The sequence below is a fragment of the Emydura macquarii genome, unplaced genomic scaffold (assembly GCF_026122565.2).
Source record: "Emydura macquarii macquarii isolate MOO-44397 ecotype Brisbane River unplaced genomic scaffold, CSIRO-AGI_Emac_v2 contig_3348, whole genome shotgun sequence".
NCBI classification, from domain to species: Eukaryota; Metazoa; Chordata; order Testudines; family Chelidae; genus Emydura; species Emydura macquarii.
Genome location: NW_027133485.1, coordinates 6562872 through 6583504, shown reverse-complemented (window position 1 = coordinate 6583504; position 20633 = coordinate 6562872). Strand labels below are relative to the sequence as shown.

The window sequence follows — 20633 nt, the reverse complement described above, 5'->3', positions numbered from 1 at the left end:
TAATGCCAGGGCTCAGGCTTTGATCAGGAGCTAAGAATTTGCGTTACAGGTTGGTTTTACTCTTAATTCTCTCCAAATTTCTCATCCTCCCCTTCAAGACCCTTTGCCACCAAGCTTCCACCTACGTCTCTGCCCATTTTCTCCTCCTCTCCTCACCCCTTCACTCAGGATATTCCTCTCAATCTTCTCTTCATTGCTACTTTTGTCTCCTCCTACTCTCATTCAACTTGTCCCTTGTTTGGATCAGTGTCAGACTTCCTTCCCACCAAGTGTTCCCTTTTCCTTTCAAATCCCTCAAAGTCTATTCTACTTTTAAGATTACTTATATTATGGCATATATCTAGGAGCACTCACGTTGAACAAGGTGCTGTAAAGACATACAGGAAGATGGCCCATGCTCTGAATTCCTGCTTTTCCCTTACTGCTGAGCCCTCGTCCCGATTTCCCTTACTCACGTTGCTCTGTGTTTTGTCTGGTCTTTATTATTAAATTGCAATGCTCTCTCTATATTCCGTGAAACATCACGTGCACTCACAGTGCTGTCTAATGTTAATTTACTACTAATAAATGATCTCTGCTAAAATTCATTCTGCGGGTTGTTTCAGACTTACTGAGAAACAGCTGTATTAAAAAAGAGACTTGTCAAGAGACTCGTCTGAAGTGGGAACACCTGCTTTTGGGACTTTAGGCCTGTGGATCTCAAACCTTTCTAACATGGACTGCATTTTCAGACAGTGATTGTCTCGTGGACCACCTGCCTTCTCATTCACAATTGCATGGGTTACATTGCCCTGTTTACCATTGCATAACAGCTCTCTGGCAACTACAGAAATTGCTTCTGTGGAAAAATAATATTAGGAAGGTATTTCATATATTTTTAGCTGTCTTTTAATGTAATGTAGCAGCTGAAAATAAAGAGTATGTCATGTGACCAACTAGCTCTCTGTAGACCATGAACTTGGCCATCTATCAGTTTGGGATCTCTAATCTAATGAGCCCAGGGTGCAGTTTGAGAGATTTCCTCCTGCTCCTTTACCAGACTCCTTTAATCTCCTCCACCTCAGCCTGTAGTTCTCGTCTGTCCCCACTAGCTATTCAGTGTGTGAGGAGTACTCTGAGACGTATTTGGCTCCCCATGTTGTGTTTCGGGCAGAACAAGGTCATGACTGGATTAACTGAGGCAGAGGAATGAGCCAACGGAGAGAGGATGGTCCAGTAGTCAGGGAACTAGCTTGGTACTTGGGAAACTTGGATTACATCTGCTGCTGTGCCACAGACTTACTGTGGGACCTTGGGCAAGTTATCTAGCCTCTCTGTGTCTCAGTTCCCCATATGTGCAATGGAGACACACACATTACAGATTGTGAAAGGTGCTCAGATAAGACAGCGATGGGGCCAAATAAGGACAGACGCAGTGAGGGTGCAGCGTTCCCAGTAAAGCCACCAGGACTGGAAGGAGAGATACAGGTTCAGGGAGGGCAGGGGAGAAAGCAAAGTTGGGAGACCAAAATGAAAGTGTGTGTGCGCGTGCACGCGCCACTGATACTGGTAGCTGCACAGCAACTCTAGTGCGTGATGCGTGGGAAGGGCTGGGGCCTCAAGATAAAAGTGCTGTATAACTGAATCAGACTATTTCCAACTTTCCCTAAACAGCCATTCTAGGTTTTGACAGGATTTTTATGGATTTTTTTTTTTTAGGCTCACTAACTCCCCACCCCACCAAAATCCTAGGGGATTTCATTAGCTCTACTTCATTGCTGCCTCTTTCCTTCTAGACTCACGGGTTTCCCCAAACCTTGGAAATGGACATTTCTGTGTGCTGCAAGGTTAGTAGCACTGTGTGGTTAAACTCTGGCTTTGGAGCACATTGTAGACAAAAGCTGCAGGGATAATCCCATCCAACTGTGCTGTGGTGGTTCTTTTATCCACTTGGCTTATGCCTGACTTCAAACTGATTTCATGTCCGACCTCAGCCAGCATACAAAACTCACTCTTCAAATCAGAAAAGCTGGTTCCATGTATAATACAGGGAGATGGTCCCACCAAAGCACCTATGTTAGAATGTACATTCCTGAGCATGCAGCCTCCGACAGCTCTACATTTCCTACAGAAGTTTGCAAGTTCCATTTTAACTACTTATTTGCATGGCAGCTAACATGGAACTGGTTAAATTCTTTTTTTTTTTTTTTAAATAAAGCCTACAGCCCACACAATATACCAGCGATTAACACAGCTTTACACAGTCTGACGTGCCAAATACCATGGCACTTCTGTGCTTAATCATTGGGAGAACTGGAGCTCCCACAATGCCTTATTAATCTTCCACCCACAGAAGGAAGTACCTTGAAACAGGCATAAAAATAAACCACCTACTTAAGATGGCAGGTTCAAGGTAAAATCCACCTGTTGGGATGGGATGTCTTTATGGCTGGGAGGGTGCTTGTTTTTATAAAAACTTGCCAAATGCCATTTTTGTACAGAACAACTGTCCAGTTCCCCACAAAATCTCCTGCTCTGCTAACAGGGAATCTCTTTGTTTCAAAGTGCATACGCTGCATATAGGACTGAACAGAGATTTAGTCTGTCTGATAAAACACCACCGAGACCTCAGGCCCTCTGTTCTACACTATAAACAACTCACTGCTCCCAGCTGCTGGCAGAGCCATGCCATTCCACAACACGCCCTGCAGGAAGCAGCCCAACTTAAACAGCTGATTGATTTTCACAGCAGGGGAGGCAACAACGAAGTATCCCATTTGTACAGGCTAAGTTTAGGGAGGTCTGAACAGTGTCTATTCCGGTGTCCCAAATCTATAGACAATACTACTGCTTTCCCCCTGGAGATCTCAAAGCACCGTAATAAATATGGAGACTTACAGCCATCCTGGGAGGTAGGGAGGTATTAACCCAATTTAACAAACGGTGAAACTAAGGCGCAGAGAAATTAAGTTACTTGCTCAGTCACACAGTGAGTGAGCAACTCAGCAGGAGCTCCAAGGAGATTGAGTGCTATTAGCTGACAGCAACTTTCTGGCGACTCTAGGAAGCGAGGTAACAGTATTATCTAGGGGGATCCCCTTTGGCTGGAAGGAGCACCCTAAGGTCATTCACTTCCTTTTAGTTGGGCAGAAGAGTGGTGGTAGTTCTTTAAGGGCCAGGCATGAATAAACAAACATCAGCCACTCTACAATACTGAGTCTTTTACTGACGACAGTCATTTCCTCGCCCTGTCCCTTGCAAATCGAATAGGTGCCACAATTTTTTTAACCCTAAGATCCCACTGGAAGTACTGCGGGAGAATTGAATCACAGGTGGCATGATGAACACACACATGCACGTAACCAGGTACATGCTCAATCTCATTTCTCCATTCATTTGCTTAGCACTGGCAAATGGAGAATCAAATCTATCTTCAAGACCAGCAAAGCTCAAATCCCAGCAAAGACTGGGTTCACCTTCATATTCTCCTCTGCCAGCATTAGACAAATCTCATCCCCATTCCCTCTCTTCTTAAAGGGCCCAACATTCCTGGTATTGGAGGAAGTTGGTATTTTTAGCATCCCTTGGATCAGGGATGGACCCCAGATGCAGAGTATTTCATTTCGAGTATCAATACAATGGTCAGGAATATTCCTTTAAAAGGGAGACATTCCCATGGCAATGCTTCCCAGAACAGGACAGCTGAGACCTGGCAAACTGATTAGTCCACAGAACATGAGAGTGGGTGGGTTGGAACAGTGACCCAAGCTGACTCCCAAAAGGGACTCACTTTATTACTGAACCAACAAGCCAATTATGATAAAACCACCTCGAATGCATCTCCCAGCTGCTTTCAGTTCAATTTACTCCATTCTCAGCTTTCACTTACATGAGACGTTCGGCTCAAGAGAGACCAAAGTGCTTTCCTGACTTTCCACTGATAGGTCAAGGGCACCACTATTTGATTGTTTTTAGATGAACAACTGCAAGCCCGTTCTGCTCCCGCTGAATATCTATGGTTAGCCGAGGACCTATTTGCTCTCCCTCTGCTCCTGAGGAATGAGAAGACTGACCACCACAAAGGCCCTGAGACTCAAGTGTCTCTCTGCAAACAGATTTCTTTACAATGCCCTCAGATTAGCAAATCAGAAGTACCCAAGAGCTATGATACTCAATACCAGTGACACTCCTGAGCTACACTCTAGGCTTGGCAGCTCATAGCCCCGGCACCTCTGACTTACGAAAGCAAAAAAACTGCTTGAGCCCCGGCATCTCTTTCATTACAAATTAAGCGCTGGCTACATTCCAGCATCCCTCTCAACCAAGGCTGCTCTTACTCCCCTAGTAAAGATCATCATAGATTTGTAACCATCAGTCTTACCTGTCATGTTGAAATCTACAACCTGCAAAGCAGGAAGCCCCATCTGAGCTTTTTTCCCAGTTTTCTTGAGCCTCAATCTATCACTTCCCCTCGATGGGGATATTGGGCCTTTAAGATAACCTAACAGCTGTGAAAGAGGCAGCATTTTTGCTTGTGTTGCTGGTGCTCAAAATACTAGCCAGCAATATTTAAGCAGGCCTGGAAAACATTCAACAAGGAGAAAGCATTGCCTCCCCCTCGCTTCCCTCCCACCCCATCCCCACCCAGCTGCTCAGGAGAAGTATGGCTGTAAGGAGCCACGTGCATTCCTCTGGGGTCATACAAGGGTTAAAAATACCACCAGCTGGACTGTGAGATCAGCCAAGGCTGGAGAACAAGAGACAGATTATCTCCTCCCAGTCCCATTAAAGATACCACATTCTGATGGGACATTCATACAGGAAATTTACCTCCTCTTTCCACCCATATCCCAAAGCCATGGACCAGCAATGCTTGCTACAACTTGAATCAAAAGTTATGTTGGGGCTCCAGCAGACCGTCAGGTGCTGAACCACCATCAAAAGAGCTCAGGAAACTAGCACAGAAAGAGGGTCTGAGGTTGGGCTCTGGGGACATATCTTCCAGCACAGATGCATGTTAATATATTGGGTGCTGCTGCTAACACACTGCTTCAAAATAATATTCACAGTACACTGCATAAATATTTTGACTCGTCTAACAAACTCATTTCTGTTCTCGGGTTCAGACTTGCAATCCTGAAAGGCGTGTAGATTTTCCTTTCCAGTGCACATGTGTAAACCATCCTGGAGATGGGTGCGAACACCAGCACATAAAGAACTAGAAAGCCGATCCTGCTGTTAATGCTTAAGGGGGTGAAGTCCTTTATAAAGGAAGAGTGCAAGATGTTGTCCTTGTGAGTTGGGGAACCCCCTCTGCATGCTGCCATAGAGAGTTTATTCAATAAAGGTGCTAATCAATAGCATAACAGGCAACACAGGCACTGAGGAAACACCAAGATTCAATCTTTCTGCAAGTCATGTCACTGAAATGCTATTCACACTGTTACTGAAAGGTACTTACAATCAATCTACTCCACCCACCTAGTCCCTTTCACTGTTCACCATAACTGCACCTTCATTGTGTGATGAATTTTCCTCTCCCTCTTTCAAGCATGGCTTCCCTCTGCATTCATCCGCATCTGGAGCAATGTTGGGACAGTCAGGTATGCAATAGGACTTTCCATTTAACAAGTCACCCTTTCACACATTTCTATTTTGACAGTGACACGCTTTCTGACTATGGAGACATAGTGAGTGGCTTTTTGGGAGACCGTCTTCCATGTTGCACTTCTTCTGCCAAGCTACCTAGTGCACTACAGGTGCTAAAGCAGTGTAGTAACTTTTACCTGCAGCTTTCAGACAGGTGTCTTGGGCCTGGTCTATGCTACAAAGTTTCATCAGCACAGCTATGTTGGGGAGAAGTGTGAAAAAAAATTACACCCACAGCTGGCATAGCTATGCTGGCAAAACCTCCAGTGTAGACACAACTATAACATCAGAAGAGTGCTTCTGCTGGCACAGATAATGTCATTTGGGGAGGTGGTGTAGTCATGGGGGCAGAAGAAATCCAATTTACGTTGCAGCAGTACTAGGGGGCTCTGCCGGCATAGCTATACCAGAAAAGACTCTGTAGTGTTGACATGGCCTTGATCTACAGTAAATACCAACTCCTTCGGGTGCCAAAATCTAAATCCCTAAGCTTGCATGAGCCTTCTCTCTCTATAAAACAGCACGGTCTTGGGCAGCGGTCCTCCAACTAAGACCTAGCATACCACATCTAAAACTCAAAAAGTTCTGGGCATGCCACCTTCACAATTCTAATCAGTGCAGTTACAATAGATTCTCTCTCCAATACTACATTTTAATCCTATCTACATACCACTTGATTGTAGCTCTGGTGGTAGGAGAGCCCCAGACTGAGAACCTCTGGTCTATGGAACCAAACACAGGGCTAAAAAATACACCCAGATTAGAATTCAGGAACGGTTGTTGGAGAATTCACTCTATGTGCCTTTGCTTCCTGGTTTTTAAAATGAGGAGGTTGGGGGGAGTAAGGGAGCTATTCCTACTTATTCACTTACATACCTCACGGGGGTGTCCAGAGGGCTAGTAAATGTGTGTACTGCAAATGGAAAGTGCTATACAAGTGCCAAATGTTCTTATAAACAGTGGCACTGTTGACAACGTCATGGAATCAGTCACCCACCCAAAAGCTGAGAGAATAATATGAAGGACACAACCACTCTTTTCACCAGAAGAAGGTTTGTGGAATATTTTGTGGGTGTGTGTGGGGGATGGGATGAGGGATTACTTGGTGTATTACAATGATAGATTTGGCAAATATCTCCCTTTACACAGGGCAAGGGGGAGGGCTGGAAAGAGATGAGAAAGAGCAGCCTCTGAATGAAGAGGTGACTACTATGGTTAATGATTTCTCTCTGACCGCATCATAAATCCTTCTGGGTTTTTTACAGCCAAAGAGGGTGCCAGAGGCATGAAGGCTCTGTGAACCTACCTGCTCGGTAAAATCAAATCAAATTGGTGCTTAAGTTATTTCTGTCTAGGGATTTCTTTCTGTCTCTCACATGCTCAAGTTCAAAATCTTTACTGGCATGAAAAGTAAGTATTGTCTAAGTTAAAAAATCCAGTATATTGGGAAACTCTGGTTTCAAATAACCCATCATAAGGATTTATCATACGAGGACAAAAGTTACAGAGAAAGTCATTAGGGATTTGCACAACCGTGTTTCGATTTACCCTAAAATATGATTTGATTATTATAATTTTGTCTACAAAAATCCCATCCCTAATGCTCCACCAATTCAGAGTTCAAGGGCTATATTCTTGCCATGAATGACAAGTGGCAGGCACCAGTGACAGCCTGTCATTTTTGGCTTCTTTCCCTTTGCTTGTCCAGCTCATAGCTTAACTCCTCTAGCATTCACCAGGCCTTTACGGGAATTGTTCATGGCAGGCACTCCAGGCTGGGGATTCCTCTCTCTGCTGTAATTGTTCAGTAACTAGGAAAGGGGAGGAATGAAGAGGTGGAAAGTCCTTTGCTGCCGCTGGCCATTCGGGTTTGAAGTCAACTGATTCAGTCAGTAACTTTAAACCATCATATAACAGATTTTTCAGCCCCTTCTCTCCCCCCCCCCCCCATATTTTTCTGACAGAAGGATAGATGTCAATTTCCTGCTTCCTCCCTGAGGTAATGACCATCTTTAACGGGTCTTCTTGGAGGCCAAGGGCCAGTCAGTTTGGCCTTCAAGAACATGGTTTGCCAGTATGGGATTCTCTGTCATTAATCCTTTGTCTCAGTCACCTGACACACTGCGCAATCTCATTCAAACTACTGTGGATCACTCTGATCCAGAGACCTTCATCCTCACAGGTGAGACGGGGAAATGAGCAGCAACTAGCACTGAGCTTTTCCCACCATGTTAGGTTCCCAACAGGAATTTCACCTCTTAGGAACATGAAAGAGCATGGATAAAATCTTCGATTTTGTAACAGCGCCTGGCTTGGAAGCCTGCCTTCATTATCATTCCAAAACTTTTCAAGGTGATGTTAGGCAAAAGAATGTCTTTAGTCATGCTGAGAGTAGGGGGTCTAAAACTCACTGAACTGAGAGATAGAACAGGAAGGTGTTTCAACTGCAACTTATCTCTTAGTTTGTTTCCTTAGGTGGTGCCTCTAGTTTAAGTCTATTGTATTGGCCTGATTCCAGTCAAGACATCCACATGCACCTCTCTGTAAACCAGTTGAATAAGCACCCATTTTACTTGATTACTAAAGGCAATCATTTTAGTTTCTATTATAGCATCAGCAATTCAGATGCTTTCTCTCAGTTTTCCATTAGAATAATAAAGTTCTTCAGATTCTCCCAAACATTTTTCAGGCTGCTTCTCAGTACAATTTTGAGAAATAAGGTAGTCTGCCTAATCTTTGATCTAATCTTTCCATGAGAAAGAAATACAATTCTCTTAATATTGCAAAAACTCTGCAATGTTGTTTAGGAAAGGCAAAGGTATCTCATTACCAAGCATGACTGGGGCTCCTAAGTGTTAGGATAATACAAATAAATTGCAACAACATTATCTTGTAGAAAGGAGAAAAGACTTTTTACTTACATAACACCTTTTATGTAAAGATTTCAAAGTGCTTTACAAGAGGTTGTCAACTACTTTTCTCTGCTTTGCAGATGAGGAAACTAGGGAGCAGAGAGCTTACGTGACTTGCCCACGGTCACACAATAAGTCAAATGGCAGAAAAAAACCAGGATCCAGTTCTCCCAACTCACAGTTCCCAGCGCTAACCACTAGGGAAGCATCTAAATCCACTTAGGCAAGGTGCATTACATGATGTATTTTAGAGTTCTATAAAGTAGAGGCAGCTGATGGCTTAGATGGAATTGGAGGCTCATCCACCTTTTAAAGAGATATTCTAGATCGTAAGTTCTTTGGTGCAGGGACCATCTTTTTGTTCCATGTTTATACAGCGCCTAGCGCAATGGGGTCTTGGTCCATGACTGGGGCTCTCAGGCACCACCACAACACTACAAAATAATAATAGGTCTATATACCCTTTATTTACAGTCTGACGCTAAATATTAGTCTCTTTTGCATTGACTAATGTAGCTTTCAGCCTCTTAATCCTAAGGACATTTGTCTCTTTCCTAGTTTTTGAGTGGAAAGTTTGCAATTCAGGATCCTATCAGTTCTGGACTGCTGGTGCCTGAGGGTGCACAAAGAAAAAAATCATTACCTGTTCAGCATGTTTCAGCATCTCAGTGTGCAAGTCTGGAATGACTCCCCCTGAGGAGTCTGCTGCTTGTTAAAGCTTAGCTGGGTTAGCTGTTCTGTTTATTGAAGTTTTAACTGTAGCTTGTTTGAGTTCAATCATTAGTATTAACGCTATGGAAAGTTTTGTCTGAGAAAACTGAGCTGACAACAGAAAGAGCTGCGGAAAAATGCCCAAACCTGAAAGCTCATATGAGCAGCTGCCATTGGTGGACGTGTCCTGTCAATCATATCGAAAGAGCGCAACCCATCAGTTTCACACTGGTGAAACTGGAATGCAGAAAAGATATGAACAGGTTGCAAAGTTTCTTCTGCGGGAAGAAAATGGACTCTACAGAGAAGCTGGTGTGTGATTATCGCTTTTGCAACCACTGCCAAGTCGGTCTGGCTTTCCCTAAAGCAGAATCATACACCGTGTGTTCCTGCAGTAGAACGCTGTGCTAGAACCTTTTAGACAGGGCTGAAGTTTGCCCTTTGTGACAAGGCCACAACATCCCATCACACTCGTGCTAGACGTGAATCAGCTGTGTCCATATGTTCACAGACTCATTACACCAGAGACCTGAAGACATGATTCTCTAAACTAAGGGTATGTCTTCATTGAAGTGGGAAGCTGGAATTTCCAGTCCGAGCAGACATACCTGCGCTAACTCTGCTTGACTTAGAGCATTAAAAACAGAGTGTCACAACTGGCTAGTTGCCCCAAGCAAAGTCCCATCTGAAACCTTAGGTACATGCACACCGGCAGCTAGCTGCACTTCTAACTTTTGTGTGTGTGCTGACTTGATCACAGCGACTGTGGGTACGTTCCTTCAAGCTGGAAGTTACATCTCCAGCCCCAATGCAGACATACCCTGGGTCTCCACTTCTTTAAAGAAAGAAAGCCTGTTTGTGTCCGTCCTCAAAGGATGTTAGTGACACGAATACTTCAAAAAATTGTGATACATTTACAAAGATGACCTTTGGTGCCTTCTGTCCTCTATTCCAATCTCCCTCCCTCGCCCCATCAAAAATATTTCTGTTGTAAACAGTGCTTCTTTTGGTCAAGATCTGGCAGGTGCTTTTTAGTTTCTTTACTGGATTAAAATAACCTGGAAATGTTGCATTCAGATTCATCTCTCCTAGCTCCTGTGTCTGTGTTTGTTGGGGTCTGAAACTGGCAAGGGATAGTACAAAATGCACAAGGTGCCGGGGGTTGGGAAGCAGAACCTTGGGAAGCCTCAAGTGTAAACCTTCGTTTGAATCACCCTTATGCAGTCCCTGAAAGTCATAGATTTCAATATCTCTTGTTCCTTACTGGAACTGCTCTAGCCCTGGCTATTTAGTGTCAGCAGTGCCTGCCGTTGAAACAACACAGGCTGCATTGGCAGTCTGCTTGGAGACCAAAGGCCTCTTATTTACATATATGTTCACAAAAATTAATGCATTAAGACACCATATCTGCATATCTGTGTCTTCTGGACAGATAAAAAATAGTGCTTCTCGAGTGCCCTGGCAATCAAATCCTGCCACCGATCAGCTTTGTTCTCTACATACATTTCCAAGGAGGAGACATCTGGAGGGCATTATTTTATGATTGTGAAGGCTGCCTCTGGTCCCAGGCCACAAGCTGTGCACCTATCTGATCTCCAATCCAGAGGTAAGAGACTGTTTTGCCCATTGAAAGGTTGCAGCCTGTTTTAAGTACCGAAAAAAAGGTTTCCCAAAGTACACTCTCTTTTCTGGCTTCCATGTGAGTACCTCTAAGGGAGCAGATGCTACAGTTGTGATGGTCTTCAACAGACCCTCCTGTCGCCAAGCCAAACCTCACTGCTTTTAATTTGTTAGAAGTTGAGGCAGCATAACGATGCATGACCTCGCAGTGAAGTTCTGTGTGTGAGTGCCGATCAATCTGCCATGCATTTCACATTGCATTTCAGCTCAGAAGCTAAATTCTTGAACCATGGAAATGAACCAAAACATTGTTACTCAGTCTTGAGAGCAGGGCCCAAAGAGATTTCCCTTCACTGACCCTCTAGGGTGTAAATGTGGCTGACACACTCAGATTCTTTCCTTTCATTGTGTTAGCTTCCCATGAGCGCAGCAAAAGCTGGACCCGGAGATCACCCTTCCCCCACTGCAAAGTCTGGCTCCAAATTACAACAACATCAGCAAGCCATGAACTTTCAAAAGGTTTGCTAGTGCTGTAGAAGTTTCCAGTTTGGCTACCCCACTCTCTCTCTAAAAGGGAACATTCATGACTTCAGCTCGATTGTCCGGGCTGTTTTACAGATCAACTGCGGGGCAGGCTTCCAGGTTCATTTCTTCCTGCTCAGTTCACATGGATTGGAGCAGAGGGCAGGGTGTGTGCTCTCTCCTGAACTCTCTCAACTTCCCTGCCAAGTTTGTTAAAGCCTTCAGGGAGGAAGGACACAATGCTGTAACGTGAGCGGACACAATTTATGATATATTTTCCTAAAAGCTTGCTCTGGACAACCTGATCCTCTCTTCCCAATTCCCATTAAGGATAAACAAGCCAGGACGTGTCATTACTCACTCCGATGCATGTTTAATTACATGGAACGAGATAGTCACTGTTCATGCCTGTGATATCATTCAGTGTCCAGGCTGACATATGTGGGACATCTCTTTTCCCTTAAAGGATAACCAGAAAATTAGGCTTGAAAGCATTTGCCATGCAACAGACATCATTGGTGCCAATAACAATGGTTCTTTGGATGAACTTTTAATTGGAAGAGTTTCTCTGTGTAACTATCATTCTCCACCAGCCTTATCCCTTCGTTTGCCGCCCCCCCCCCCCCCCCTTCTTTCCGGTTTTCTTTTCTTTTGATTTTTACATAGCAGAAACCTGAATTAATTACTGCAACTTTAATTTCTCAGAAAATTTCTGCAAGCGGATACCCCAACCCAACAGAATTCCAGGAACTCTGAGGCTAATAAATTACTCCTGATAAGGATGCGTATAGATTTCTTTCTGTTTCAGTGCCTTTGGCTTTGTTCTGTAGCAGCCACAGATGTCTGAGAGGGCTATCTGCAAAGTCATTGAGATGTGGACCATTGGTAACTAAATAATACCCTCTTACAACCAGCTGAAGTTGTGTCTCCCCCCATTTCAGACTATCCATGCCAGTCGGGTGAAGTACAGTACGTTCCAGTTGAGCTTGGTTTCTAATCAAAGCCATTCAGCCTGAAGTAAGGTTTTGTCTATAGGCAAGTTTTACCCGTTACAAAGGTACCGTTTTACAGGGTATAACCTTCCTTATGGACATTCTTATTCCTAGGATACAAATGGCTTTATTAGGGTTAGTTTAAATTCTTTCCCAAGCAACACAAGCTAAACCAAAGAAGCCACTTCTTATCCTGGAATAAAAGTGTCCATACAAGGGTTATACCAGCATAACAAGATTGGTTTAAATTCACACCTCAGGTTATACTGAACAAATGTTCCCATGTAGACAAGGCCTAAGGGGTTGAGAGGATCATAATACTTTGATGGTGTAACAGAGGCATCAACTGTCTGAATGGACTCAATTAGCTACATGATGAAAAGTAAATGGCTTCCCCTCTTACTGCTAGTCACCGAGCAGCAAGATGTAAATCAGACCAGTCACCAGCAGTGGAGCACTTCAGTAATGGAGGTTTCACAGCATCAGAATCTCTAAGCAGTACTAATGTAATTAATGTAGTGTAACAGCATGGCCTGACACTGTAATATTATATAAAATTCAACCACCTTGAAAACCTTCCCTCTTTGGGCTCAGTTAAAAGTTTTGCACACATACCTTGACGGTCTCCAGAATTTCTTCAATGGCAATGTGAAAACCCTATCGCAAACACCTGATAAGACAAAGGGAATGACATGTCCCCCCAGCTGTAACAGCTTAATACTATCTGTAATTTTATTCAAGACCCAAAAACTGGAATGATGCATCAGAATTCAAGGTTCCTGAAGGACAACTGGGATTCCGGGATTGGGCAGACACGCCCACTTAGCAGATACACTGATTGATCTGTACTGGACATCTCAGAAGATACTGAACTCATGATTCAAATAAAGTCAAGGAACCAAAATATCCCTCTTCCCTGAAAAATACTGTACCTAAAAAGCCAAGAGAAGTTCTGATAGTCTCATATTATGTGCAGTATGGAGAGTCAAGGGTGGGGGAGACAAGGGACAAGTTTTTCAAATCTGACCATGAACTCAGCAAGAGAGTTGTTACAAACTCTTCCTTCCAGGTACTCAGCTCTTCAATGGCAGAGACCATCTGTCAGTCATACAGCACCAAGCACACTGGCCGCATTTTAACAATAAAGTTCTATGAATTCTGCAAGAAACACACTGCTTCAGAATAGCACCAGAGATCAGGTCAAACTGCAGACGAACCCTTAGCCAGTTATTGCCGCTTAAGAAACCCCACATCAGGAGCTCTTACCTTGAAATCTGCCAGCTGCTGTTTGATGGTTTCCACCTCCGTCCCTACAATCCACTGCAGTGCCTCATTCTCCTCCGCTGCCGTTGTCATGTGATTCAGCTCCTTCAGTTTGTTGTAAAAGTCCTCGACTCGAGATAGCGTTGTGTCTACCTGCTCTTGGCGATTTTTGCCCCTTTCAGTCAGCTTGCTGCACTGTTTATTTAGAGTCTCCAGTTCACGTTTCAGCCCTAACAAGTCAGGGCTTCCTTCTTCCTCCAGCATTCGCCTGCATTTCTCTTCAGAGGCTTCAATGTCTGACTTCAGCCCCTGAAGTTTGCCCAGGAATGTACGAACATCCTCAGCTTGAGACTGGAGGCTGTCAATGTCTCTCCCAATGGCACCCATGCTATCAAGTTCATCATCTAGATCTGCCAGTTGAGAGAACATCTCCCGGACGTGGTTATTAAACTGACCGATTCCTTCAAGCTTGGTCTCCATCAGCGTACAGCATTCATTTACTTTTTGTTTCACTATTTTAAAGTCCTGCTGGGAATCCTCAGCTTGCCGTAAGAGCTGGGAGCAGTCAGACCCCTTGGGAGCATCTTCCACCAGACCTTGAGTGAAGTTCTTCAGATAATCCACTTGCGGCTCCAGGGCCTGGAGCACTTCCTGTTGAGCCCTCAACTTCTCCAAGTTCTTATTGCTACAGGCTTGAGGTCCTAGAGCGTCATAGATTTCTAGCTGATGCTTTGCCCCTTCCAGCTTCTTCTCAATGTTCTTAAAGTTTTCCTGGAATTCCTTTAGCCTTTGTGACATTTCTTCAATGGACCCAGTCTTGGCCTGCAGCTCTTCTGTAATGGCATCCATCTTCTGATTGATCCCAGCTTTCTCATCCCGAATATCATCCTCATCAGTCTGACAAGCACTTATCAAGATGTCGGCGGCACTGTTCAGCATTTCCAGAAGGGAGCGGCGCTTCTCCACATCACTGAGCATAGCCTTTGACCTGAGAAGGGTTGCCTCCAGCTGCACTGGGTCCAGAGTTACTTCCAACTCAGACATCTTCGCCTTGCAGTCCTCTACATAAGGAAGAAGGTCTTCCATGTGCCGTTGGTATTTCTGGGCCTTCTGCAAACAGTCCTTGAGTCTGGAGTTTCTATCTGTGACCTGTTTGCTGAGCTCATCCCAATAGGTTTTGAGGCTGACCAGCTGGTTTTGCAGGGCACTCTTCTCCTCCCCAGGCTGAACCGAGAGAAGCAGAGATTCTCCCTCAGCCACAATCATCTCATAGGAGCCACTATGCTGGTTGAGACTCTTCTGGAACTCTTCTTGCTCTTGGATTTGACACTGCAGCCTCTCCAGTTTAGCAGAAATAGGCCGGCTCTGGGCTTGCTGGCAGAGTTTGTCATCCAGCCAGGTCTTAAGCTCGTCAAACATGTGCTGGAACTGCTGGGAGCTTGCAAGCACAGTCTGCAGTCGATTCATCCGGTCAGCTGAAATGGAAATCAGATTAGAATGTAACAATTAAGCTGGAATCTAATAAACCAGGTGAAATTGTTTTTAAACCATCCTGAATGCGCAAGCAGCATTCTGATTAACGGGAACCAATTTTTCTTCCCATTGCGCATCAGCAGCCTTTCGCTCGTCAGGCCATGAACTTCTTTAGGAGTTAGGAGACGGTGACACAACGGAGAGGGATTTTTTTGGCTATGAGATCTCTACGTGCAACCCTCTTGGGGAGTGAAGATGCCACTCAGAATTTAAGAATCCCCACTCTGCTTTTTCCTTTTCTCACCCAGGAGATTGGGGCCAGATGCTTTTCAGACCGAGTCAACAACGCTCTTAAAAATCAGACTACATAGGTTGCTGAAGAACAAAACGAGCCCTTCCCTTGGAATGAACAGGCCACCCTCTCCTCAACCTCCAACCCTTGGTGGCATCATTTGGGAATCAAAACCATACCCGCTACTCTTAAAAATACAGGGGCCACATAACCCTTTGTTAACCAGCAGGATGAGAAGCTGAACTCCACAACCAGGAGCTTCATGGGTGTCTCACCTGCGAGGTCTTCCAAGCCTTTGAGAGGGAAAGCCACCGTCTCCAGGCGCTTTTTCAGCTCGTCCTTGAGGTACTGCTCCCCAATCAGAACAGACAGCTCGTCACACAGCGCCTGAGCCTCCATGATCTCCTCTTCCAACTGCCCCAGGTCAGACCGAATCTCACTTGTTTCCTCCAGTTGCTGCTTCACGGCATCTGGCTGTGTGCTGATGGCAGCTTGGCTGCTGAGTCGTTGTCCCACTGCCTTTACCTTCTCAGACAAGCCCTGCAGCAGCTCTTGGTATTGCGTGCTCTTGACAATGGCTTGGTCGATCTGGTTGGAACGGGAGTTCAGTCTTTCAGTTAACTCGGTCCATTTCTGATTAACCCCTTGGAGCTCTTTCTGCACCTGGTTGGATGATGAAGACACATCTCCTGGGCTGGTTAGAATGCCCTCAGCAGCCTGGTTCAGCTGCTCGTGCTGCTGTCTGCGAGCTTCAAATTCTTTCAGCATAAACTGGAACAGAAATAACACCGATGTGTTTGTATAAGAGTGACAGCACCGAATATACATCGTCACAACAAAACAGATCTCCAGTAGCTTTAAACTATCCATAGAATCTCTGGAAAGAAACCAGGAAATCCCTGGGACAGGACTGAAAGTAGACAGTGAAGATCTGTTTATAATAGCATTTCGGCTCACCAAAATTTGGAAGCACGTATGATTACATCCATAAAGTATTTCACTTCTCGCCCTTATTTGTCCTATTGCTGTTCAACACAATGTAAACCGGTGACACAAGGAGCTGTAGTTTTATTAACCGGGATATTTTTCTTTGTGGTTTGGCCAGTTACAGACACTTCAGCAATCTGATTTGTAACTAGAGGTAGACACACAGGGAGGAGGTCGATAGGAAGGCTCTTAGGCAGATGGCCAGCATTAACAAGCCCTGAACATGTTAACGTAGGTCTTTTTAGAGAGTGGAACAGATTTTTTTTTTTTTTTTTAAACAAAGGAGTCAATACTGGAACCCTGTGCACAGAACAGAGAGAAAAAATTACCCCAGTTTCAATTACGGGGAGAATTAGCCACACCCAACATGTTCGGATGCCTCTGTGAGAAGAGGTGTTAGTCTCATGCTATTGTACAATGTGGTGTGTGCAGGACACTTTTGCTACAAAAGAAATGAGTTTCAGCTACCAAGGGCTTGTCTACAGGAACATGTAGCCTGCAGCAAGCTGGGGTGTAAATCTACCCCCCACACTAGCTTGCGTTGCACTAAGTGTCTGTGTGGACTTCACTGATGTGGACTAGCAGTTCCTTGGTGCGCTCTGATCTCCCCAGCTTTGAAACAGGACTAGATCAAAGCACACTAAGGCTTGGTTTATACTTACACTGAAATTCAGCAGCAATGGATGGGAGTTACGCAAGCTACGTGGTGCAGCTTGCGTAACTTACGTCGACTTCCTAAATTCTCTTCTGTGTGCCGTCTGCACTACGCTATGCCGACGGGAGATGCATACCCGTCGACACAGCACTACGCTTTTTGGAGAGGTGGTTTTACTAAATCAACTTCTGGATCCATTGAGCGGGTCCTTCACTTCTGTTCAATCGATCCAGATAAATAGATCTGACGGCAGCAAATTTGCCACCGTCAGTGTGTACATACTCTAAGGAACCATTAGTACCCGTCAACAAGGTCCACATGGACACTTAGTGCATAACACGATAGTGCAGGGTAGATTTACAATCCAGCTTGCGTGCACAGACAATCTCTAAGGGAGCATGCGCTGTAGCAGGAGAATGTGTACGTATGTAGGTGTGCACACATACACACACTGTACAAAATATACAGAGGAACTTATCAACCACAGCAGGGATTTTGCAGCTTGCAATTCCTCAGAGCACACACACTGGAACTGCTTTCTCCTCCTCATTCTTTAACCTACAAAGGAAGCACAGAGGCAGCCCCTTTTCTTACCTGGACCTGCTGCTTTTGTGCATTCAGCATGTTAGGGTCAATGGAAAGGGGTCCCAGCACGCTCATCATTAGCTCCTTCTCCATCAGCCATGGGCGCAACTGGGCTTCAGCTGCCTGGAAGCTTGCCAGTTGGTTCACTGATTTCTCCAGCTTCTGCTGGCGCTCAGTTGTCACCTGATTGGCTCGTGCCCACCGGGAGTCTGAAGATAGGCAATGAAATAGTTGGTAATTTTACTGTTTTTAGGAAACCTGCCACTTGATTTAGCAGTTGTTATTTCATTTCTAATTTATCAATGGAAATCTCCCCAGCTTTAAAGGAGGACTCCAGTATAATATATCAGTGTACTTTTTGATACACCCCCAGTCTAGTAATATTTTCCATTTCTAACTACTATGGTAAGGACAGGAAATGTGGAATCAGGAGATCTATATCCTCGTCACAACTGTGGATTGACTTGCCTGATCTTGGGCAAGTCATTTAACTTCTCTCTGCTTCAAATTCCATCTTTCAAATGAAAATAATGTAATGTGTATCCATTTTTGTCAAGCACTTTAGAGCTTGGGATGGGGAAACCCTGTATGTGCACTTTATTTCGAGAGAATTTTGAAATTTTCTTTTTTAATGTAAAAGTTCATTTAATCATTTAAAGTATTGTAACTAATCATTAGTATTTTACTTTGAACAACGAAGCTTTTATTTAAAAAAAAAAAGCAATCAACTGACTTTATTGGAAGGGGTTTTTTTAAGGTAATTTAAGAAAGCAAAGTCTCTGCAACTTATAGCCATCATGCAGATTTCATTAACTGAGACAATACTCATCCTAAAAATATCTTGCACACCAGACAAATTTACAGAACTCAATTACAAGTAACTCTGCTGTACTATGACTTTTGGAATTGTCCTGGAAAGTGGGATCACCCTGAAGAGATGTTTAGAGACATCTAAAAATCACGCTAAATTCCTAGGAAACTTACTGAGGTCATCCTGCATCTTCTTCCAGTTTGCTGCTTCTGGGGAGTCAGGATACTTCTCCAGCAAGCCAGAAAGTGCTTCCTTTGCTTTCTGGATCTTCTCTGAATTCTGTTCCAACTCAGCCAGGAATGCCTAGGTAGAAAATAATTTTGAACATGCTAAGATATACAACAGAAGATGTAATTCAAGCACAAGAGCTATACTGAGATGGGCTCCAGTTTGAAGGAAGAATGTAGCTACACTTGGAATTGCGTAAGGTTTCGTCTTTGGACTTTTATGAAATCATTTCATCTAGTTATTAATATGTACAGCTATTGTGGCCTTAAGAATAGAAGAAATGAAAAGTTCATCTTTCTCGGTGTAACATTAAATGGTGTGTTGCTTTCCCAGTGAGTTTGGAACGACCCAAACATTATAAACTTTTTCTTGGAGACAACTGCTTATAAACGATTGCTCTAAAATATCTAAAAGAGCTAAGCTCACCACAGATTCATAGAATCACAGAAAGTAGGTCTGGAAGGGACCTCAAGAGATCAGCTAGTCCATTCCTCCCACACTGGGGCAAGATTAAGAATACTGGCCATCCCTGACAGGCGTTTGTCTAACCGGTTCTTAAAAACCTCCAATGTCTGGGATTCCCGAACATCCCTAGGTAACCTGGTCCACGGCTTGGCTATCCTTAGAGTTCAAATGTTTTTCCTAATGTCCAACCTAAATCTTCCTTGCTGCAAACTAAGGCTATGTCTACACTTAAAATGCTACAGCAGCACAGCTGTGCCATGGCCGTGCTGGAGTGTAGTCACCACTCACACCGACAGAATGGATTCACCCATCGGCATGGCTGAGAGGCAGTAGTGAGGCTGACAGAAGAATTCTTCCATTGACCTATTGCTGCCAACATGGGGACTTAGGTCGGCTTTAGGCCGCTCAAGGGTGTGGATTTTTCCACAGTCCTGAGTGACATAATTATCTAGTGTAGACCAGACCTTAGTCGATTACTTCTTGTCCCACCCTGGGGGGACGTGGAGAACAATTGAGCACAGTTCTCTTTATAACAATCTTTGTCATATTTGAAGACATACGCCCCATTCAGTCTTCTCTTCTCTAGACCATGCACATTCATACTACATTTAACCACTTGCACTCTCAAAACAAAACACTCTCTTTATAAACAGTCCGTCACTGAGTCTTCCCAACTCAGGGCAATAAGACACATCTCAGAGAATCACCTCCTCATGATGACAAACTCAGTCTTTATTCCTGCTCAGAGAGACAAGTTACCTTGTTATGTTCAGCCTGGGCTCTCATTGTCTCTGTTTTTGTAGGTGAGGAAGAGGCTTCAAGTGCAGACAAGGTACGTTCCTTTGACTCCAGCCACTTCAACACTGAGCTGGCCTCCTCTTGGACCTCTTGCATCTTCTCCAGCATGGTTGACAGCTGCTCCTGGCGTTCCCGCAAGGCCATGCCAAGTCCTTCATACTGCTGGTTCACATCCGACATGTTGCACTGGATCTCAGTCAAATCTAATGAAAACAAAAAACAAATCTGAGCTGGAGAATGGCAAAACCCCTCCTACGTAGGCTGCTGGTCCTGAGAATTCTGGGCTACAGTCACGCAGGCTGCGAGCGTCAGGGCACCAGAGGCTAGGAACACTGTCCTTCCATCTACTGAAGACCCAAGGTGTGAGGTTATCTAGGAGCTTGTTGGGTTGCATCACATATGGAGATTGACGGTTTGCCAAACAAAGCAATTCACTTTGCATTAAATTAGCCTGGTGCATGTTGTGCCCCCATTTTAACAGTGTCATATTTAATCTGCCTCTCATAGCTTGAGTTCAACTTTTCATGTCTATTATCTTGTTGAACCAGTGAACGCACAGCAGATAAAAGTGATTTAAGCCACGCTCAAAATTCCAGGTTAAGATGGTGTCGTAATCCTCAGAACCAATAACCTTCATTGCACTTCTTAAAACAATCTCTCACTTATCAGCTCTCTAACACCATCTGATCAG

The 20633-nt window shown here is 44.3% G+C and overlaps 1 protein-coding gene across 16 annotated transcripts in view; it reads right to left on the bottom strand.

Annotated features, from left to right (window-relative positions):
* The window catches only part of MACF1 (microtubule actin crosslinking factor 1), a 222084-nt gene that overhangs the window by 59292 nt on the left and 142159 nt on the right, over positions 1-20633 (bottom strand). For all 16 annotated transcript variants that reach the window (XM_067533972.1, XM_067533965.1, XM_067533971.1 and 13 more), the window contains 5 exons: positions 19904-20145; positions 18625-18754; positions 17650-17849; positions 15689-16184; positions 13652-15123 (listed from right to left, as the gene is read on the bottom strand). In XM_067533972.1, the coding sequence (XP_067390073.1) occupies positions 13652-15123; positions 15689-16184; positions 17650-17849; positions 18625-18754; positions 19904-20145 (2540 nt within the window). The remainder of the gene's footprint in view (positions 1-13651; positions 15124-15688; positions 16185-17649; positions 17850-18624; positions 18755-19903; positions 20146-20633) is intronic.